A 6,397-nucleotide genomic window follows, 5' to 3' on the forward strand; every position below is an offset into this window, starting at 1 on the left:
GCCGATAAATGTAAGGTTCTCCACCTTGGGAAGAAAAACCCGCAGCATCCTTATAGGCTCGGCAGTGCTATGTTGGCTAGCACTATGGAAGAAAGAGACTTGGGGGTCATCATTGACCACGAGATGAACATGAGCCTGCAATGCGATGCGGCGGCTAGTAAAGCGACCAAAACGCTGACTTGCATCCATAGATGCTTCTCAAGCAAATCCCGGGACGTCATTCTCCCCCTGTACTCGGCCTTAGTGAGGCCGCAGCTGGAGTACTGTGTCCAGTTTTGGGCTCCACAATTCAAAAAAGATGTGGAGAAGCTTGAGAGAGTCCAGAGAAGAGCCACGCGCATGATCAGAGGTCAGGGAAGCAGACCCTACGATGACAGGCTGAGAGCTATGGGGCTCTTTAGCCTGGAAAAGCGCAGGCTCAGGGGTGATCTGATGGCCACCTATAAGTTTATCAGGGGTGACCACCAGTATCTGGGGGAAGGTTTGTTCACTAGAGCGCCCCAAGGGATGACGACTAAGTCGAACAGTCATAAACTACGACAAGACCGTTTCAGGCTGGACATAAGGAAGAATTTCTTTACTGTCTGAGCCCCCAAGGTCTGGAACAGCCTGCCACCGGAGGTGGTTCAAGCGCCTACACTGAACACCTTCAAGAGCAAACTGGATGCTTATCTTGCTGGGATCCTATGACCCCAGCTGACTTCCTGCCCTTTGGGCAGGGGGCTGGACTCGATGATCTTCCGAGGTCCCTTCCAGCCCTAATGTCTATGAAATCTATGTACCCAGAAGGACAAACAAATCCTTAAAATTCACTGGGGAAAAAGAAAAAGAAAAAAAAAAATCAGTAGAGCTCAGCTTACTGAGCCGCACAAGGATATAAACTCAGAAGACCTAGTCAGTCTGCAGTCCCTTACACGCATGTGGGCGCACACACCCCACCCATGTGTGTTGCCCAGGGATCTGAGTACTGCATTACCTGCAGGCTAGGTTAACCCACCTACTCTTCAAGGAAACTCTGGAATTAAGAGCAATCTGTATGTCCCAAAGGCATAAGAAATTGTCAGTAAAGCTTGACATGGCCAGGAGAGGAAATAAATGGATTCCTTGGGGAACGAACAACAAACAGTCAATATCACACTTAATGCACGTTATCTCTCAGACAACCAGTCGAAAAGGTAAATGATACTATATGGAGTGGCACACTTTATACTAACTATTCAAAGTTCTTCACTTCCTGTTAGAATAATTATTCAATTAGAATTGCCCATTTCTAAAGTGATATTTGAGCTGGAGTTTATTCCTAGTAATTTGGACAAATGTCTCTTTGGCTGGAGACGCTTGGAAATTGCTACAGTCTCAATAGCCAACATCTGTGATCAGGAATTTGAAGTTATAAGCCCCATCCTGGCAATGGCACCACTTACAAAACCATGCCCTGTAGCAGCAATGGAGGGTACTCCTTTAGTAATAACTCACATGGAAGTATCATCAATTTTACTCTGTACAACAACTGTGTTTTGGAGTCTCTCTCCAAGAGCTGCTAGGTTTGTGAGCTCTTCAGATCTCTAGCCAAAGTTGTGTTCCTTAGAGCAGTGATTCTCAACCAGGGTGCTGCAGCACTGCAGGATGCCGCAGCACTGCAGGATGCCATGAGATCCTTTTGATGGTGCCACAGGGTGCCATGCAATATTAGAACTGCTAGGTGTGCAAAAACAACACACGATTCACAAAATAAATCCAGAGATTTCAAATAGGAATCCAGTGTCAAAACCATTGACCTGTTGTGGTATTTGAGTTCTTTGCAACAGAAGAATTGCTTTATTATTTCTCCATAGTCAAGAAAACAAATGAAAGCTAAGAGATGGGATTTTCCAAGGGGTGCCCCACTGATATGGAGTTTAGAAAGTTAGACCCTCTTTTTTTTTCTTTTTAACGGAAAATGAGGGGGATGGGGAAAATAATCATTCCCAAAACTCATTTAGGTGGAAAGAGTCCTCTAAAATAACAAAAGTAGACATTACAGATAAATATTTATTTACCAGACACCAACAAAACTCCCTCAGACAAGTAAGTTCTCAATAATATTACCAAAGCTAACCCCCCCTTTGCTCACTTTTCAGGCAGACTGTTTCTTTTAAATCAATCCTGAGAAGTACCATCATATTGAGACTTCTCTTCATACTTGTTTAGTTTACAGATAAGGTTCATCCGTTGACAATTCCCACTTCTTCGGTGGAACTCCTGGTGTCACTGCCTTTTTCTCGGTTGTTGCTACTGCAGAGTCCGAGCTGGGAAGGAGGAGAGACTAGGCTTCAGGAATCATTAACTCTTTTGGATATTAGCTGTTTTGGAGGTGTTTTCACTGCAGAGTTAAGGCAGATCCCATTGTTGCCCTCCCATTCACACATATAACTCTCTCAGAGATACTGGTAAGGCAGAGGTTTTAAGGAATCCAGCTCCAGCCCTAATCATGCTGATTTCTCAAGAGAAGATGTACAGAGGCATTTATTCAGCATCCTATTACTAGCACCTGTGTGCTTCCTTGTAGTACTCCACACTAGTTTTCAACCAAGTTTGACACTGCTTAGCTAGCAAAGTCACAGCCAGATCTTGTATGGTCGTAGGTCATAAGATAAATAGGACCTACCTGCCAGCTTGAGCACCTGATGCAAGGATTTTCTGTGGTGACATAACAACAACTGGAGGATAGGTCTCTCTGCGTCCATCCCGGGTACAGTAGTAGTTATCTGCAAATTTGTGACTGGGACCCAAGGGAAGTTGAGGTGGTGGCTGAGTTCTAAGAAGACAGTTTAAAAAACTTCAAAGCATACAAGATATTAAGCAAAAAACAGATTCTTACTATGAATGCATCACTATTAATACTCAGAACTAGAAACCTGACTTTAGAGCACCTTTTAATGAAACTAAAGGCTCACAGAGCACAGAAAGATATTCTGGTCTTCTGAAATACAGAGGGGCTCTCAGCACCCATGCTCCAAGGCCTATGGAGTGTTAAAAAGACTCAGTATTGCTCAGCTGCAAATTAGTAAAAAAGGATATGTAGAGAGAGCTCGTGGCCTGGCACTGGGCTACACTAACACACCCACAGGAAGAACAAGGATGCTCTAAAGAGACAGAGTTTCTGGTTGTAGCCATGTTGGTCTAAGGACATAGACAGGTAAGCTTCTTTGGGTAGATGTGATACCTTGTATTAGACCAACTGAGTAGTTGGAAAAAGTTCTTAGCAAGCTTTTGGGCACAGTCACCCATCTTCAGGCACAGGAAGTCTCTGCTGTTCTGAGACTCCAATGAGAGAAAAGTATGGCCAGATTGTCAGTGATAATGTAAATAGGTAGAAATTAGAAAGACAAAAGGTGAAGCAGAGGCTGGGGAAGAGAGCAGGGGGAAAAAGGCTAAGGGGAGACATTACAGTGATAGAATACAAGGTAGAAAAGAGGCTAATCAGTTAAAAAGAAAATAGCTGGAGATCAGGAAAACAGGAATGAGACAAATTACAAGTGTGAGAGGATGTAGTGAAAATATAAATAGGGAAGAAGAAGAAACAAGGTAAAGTGCGGGGGGGAGAGGAGGCAGGGGAAAAACAGGCCAAATGGAAACATTACAGTGGTATTAATACACGATTCATAGATTGTAAGGCTGGAAGGGACCTCAGAAGATCATTGGGTCCAGCCCCCTGCACCAGGCAGGAAAAGTGACAGGTGGGGTCAGGTGACCCCAGCAAGGTGACTGTTGAAGATCTCCAGGGTAGGTGATTGCATGACCTCTAGAGGCAGTTTATTCCACAGGCTGGACACCCTGACTGTGAAGAAGCATTTCACAATCTTGAGCCTGAAATGGTTTTCCAGGAGTTTGTGGCCATTACTCCTGGTTCTCCCCAAGGGCGCACTGGTGAACAGTTGTTCATTGAGCCCCTTATGTACTCCCCTGACGTAGCATTAAACTGCTACCAAGTCCCCTCTCAGCCTTCTCTTTTTCAGGCTGAAGAGTCCCAGGTCCCTCAGCCTTTTTGCGTTCAGCTTGCTGTGCAAGACTCTAATCATACAGGTGGCCCTTCTCTGGACTCTCAAGTTTTACCACGTCCTTGTTAAAATGTGGCGCCCAGAACTGGTTGCAGTACTGCAGCTGCGGTCTCACCGGTGCTGAGTAGAGTGGAAGAATCACCTCATTGGTCTTGCTGGAGATTCATCAATCAATGCATGCCAGAGTATTATCTGTCCTGCTGACAAGAGAGTTGCACTGCCGGCTCACATTCATACTGTGGTCAGTTATAATCCCCAGGTCTCTTTCATCTGTGGTGTTGGTCAGATTGGTGTTTCCAAGCCTGCAGGTGTGCAAGGCATTGTTCGTCCCCAGGTGGAGCACTTTACGTTTCTCAAGGTTGAACTTCATTTAGTTCTGACTTGCCTAACCTTCCAGCCTCTTTACAGTTTCATAGTTGGTAGGGTTGGAAGGGACCTGAGCAGATCATCAAGTCCGACCCCCTGCCATGGCAGGAAAGACTACTGGGGTCAAATGACCCCGGCAAGGTGTTCATCTAGCCTTCTCTTAAAGACCCCCAGGGTAGGAGCCAGCACCACTTCTCTTGGAAGTTGGTTCCAGATCCTAGCCACCCTGACAGTGAAGTAGTGCCTCCTGGTGTCTAGTCTGAATCTACCCTCTGCCAGCTTGTGACCATTATTTCTAGTCATGACCATTATTTCTAGTCACTCCTGGGAGTGCTCGGGGGAACAGGGACTCCCCCAATGCCTGCTGGTCCCCCTGACTAGTTTGTAAACAGCCACTAGATCCCCCCCTCAGCCTTCTCTTGTGGAGGCTGAACAGGTTCAGGTCCCGTAGCCTCTCCTCGTAGGGCCTGCCTGATCACGCGAGTGGCCTCCGCTGGACCCTCTCCACGTTGTCCACATTCCTTCTGAAGTGTGGCACCCAGAACTGGATGCGGTACTCCGACTGTGGCCTGACCAGTGTCGCATAGAGGGGGAGGATCACCTCCTTGGACCTGCTCGAGATGCATCTGTGGATGCATGACAAGGAACGGTTGGCCTTCCTGACTGTGTCACCACACTGTCGGCTCATGTTCATTTTGGCATCAATAATGACTCCAAGATCCTTTCCTGCCTCTGCACTGACGAGAAGGGAGTTCCCCAGCCTGTAGATGTGCTGCTGGTTCTTCCTCCCCAGGTGCAGCACCTTGCACTTGTCAGTGTTGAAAACCATCCTGTTCTCATCTGCCCACCCCTGTAACCTGTCTAGGTCCGATTGCAGCCTATTCCTCCCTTCTAGCGTGCCCACATCCACCCACATCTTAGTGTCATCTGCAAATTTGAACAGGGTGCTTTTTACCCCCTCGTCCAAGTCGCTGATGAAGATGTTGAACAGTGCAGGCCCGAGGACCAAGCCCTGGGGAACCCCACTGCCCACATCCCTCCATGTCAAATAGGACCCATCCACCACCACTCTCTGGGTGCGGCAGCCAGTTAGTGACCCATTTGACTGTATAGGTGTCGATGACATATTCCCCTAGTTTTTTAATGAGAATGGGGTGAGAGACAGTGTCGAAGGCCTTCCTAAAGTCCAGAAAGACTACGTCCACTGCTACCCCTGCGTCTAAGGATTGTGTGACCTGGTCATAGAAGGCCACCAGGTTGGTCTGACAGGACCTGCCTCTAATGAACCCATTGGCCCTCTTCCAGTCCTCAGGGACCTCTCCGGAGCACCACGAGTTTTGGGACAGTTTCACCAGGCGATGACTTGGGCCAGCTCCTTCTGCATCTGCAGATGGAGTTCATCTGGTCCTGCTCACTTATATGTGTCTACTTTTTTTAATTGATCACACGTCAGTTCTTCGGCAACAGTAAGAAGGCGGTCACGTCTACCCTGCTCATTCTGTACCCTATCTGGCGTGATTTCCCCGGGGCTTGTTGAAACATGGAGGCAAAGCTATCATTCAGGAGTTCAGTTTTCTCCTGGGTACCGGTACCCAGCTGTCCTGAGTTGCTGTGCAGCGGCCCCACGCTCCCATTTGCTCTCTTGTTCCCTGCATACCTAATGTCCCCACGTACCTACCTAATGTCTCCCGTTAGCCGGTTTTCCCTCCTGCTCTCTTCCCCCTCCCCGTCCCCTGTCTGCGTCACCTCTTGTCTTGCTGATCTCCACCAATTTACATCCTCACTGACATCCTGCCAGGCCCTCAGCGTCTCTCCCCCTTGGAGATCTCAGACCAGCAGAGACTCCTGGTGCCTGACAGGGCAGCTGCACCCCAAAGCTGGACAAGACCTTGCTACTCAGCCGGGCTGACAAGACATCACATCCTCCCAGAAAACCCGAGACGGGGCTCTCTCGGCTCCGCCCGCGGGCGCTGGGGGTCGCGGCGGGCGGA

At 48.0% G+C, this 6,397-nt stretch overlaps 1 protein-coding gene across 1 annotated transcript; it reads right to left on the reverse strand.

Annotated features, from left to right (window-relative positions):
* Nucleotides 1–2,017: 2,017 nt before the first annotated feature.
* NDUFA7 (NADH:ubiquinone oxidoreductase subunit A7) lies at nucleotides 2,018–6,233 on the reverse strand (the record flags this gene model as incomplete). The annotated part of the gene is made up of 3 exons (XM_025206626.1): nucleotides 2,018–2,288; nucleotides 2,648–2,797; nucleotides 6,085–6,233. Coding segments are annotated over 3 exons (396 nt in total), but the record flags the coding sequence as incomplete, so codon positions are not given.
* Nucleotides 6,234–6,397: the final 164 nt, after the last annotated feature.

The sequence above is a fragment of the Alligator sinensis genome, unplaced genomic scaffold, assembly GCF_000455745.1.
Source record: "Alligator sinensis unplaced genomic scaffold, ASM45574v1 scaffold103_2, whole genome shotgun sequence".
Taxonomy (NCBI): Eukaryota; Metazoa; Chordata; order Crocodylia; family Alligatoridae; genus Alligator; species Alligator sinensis.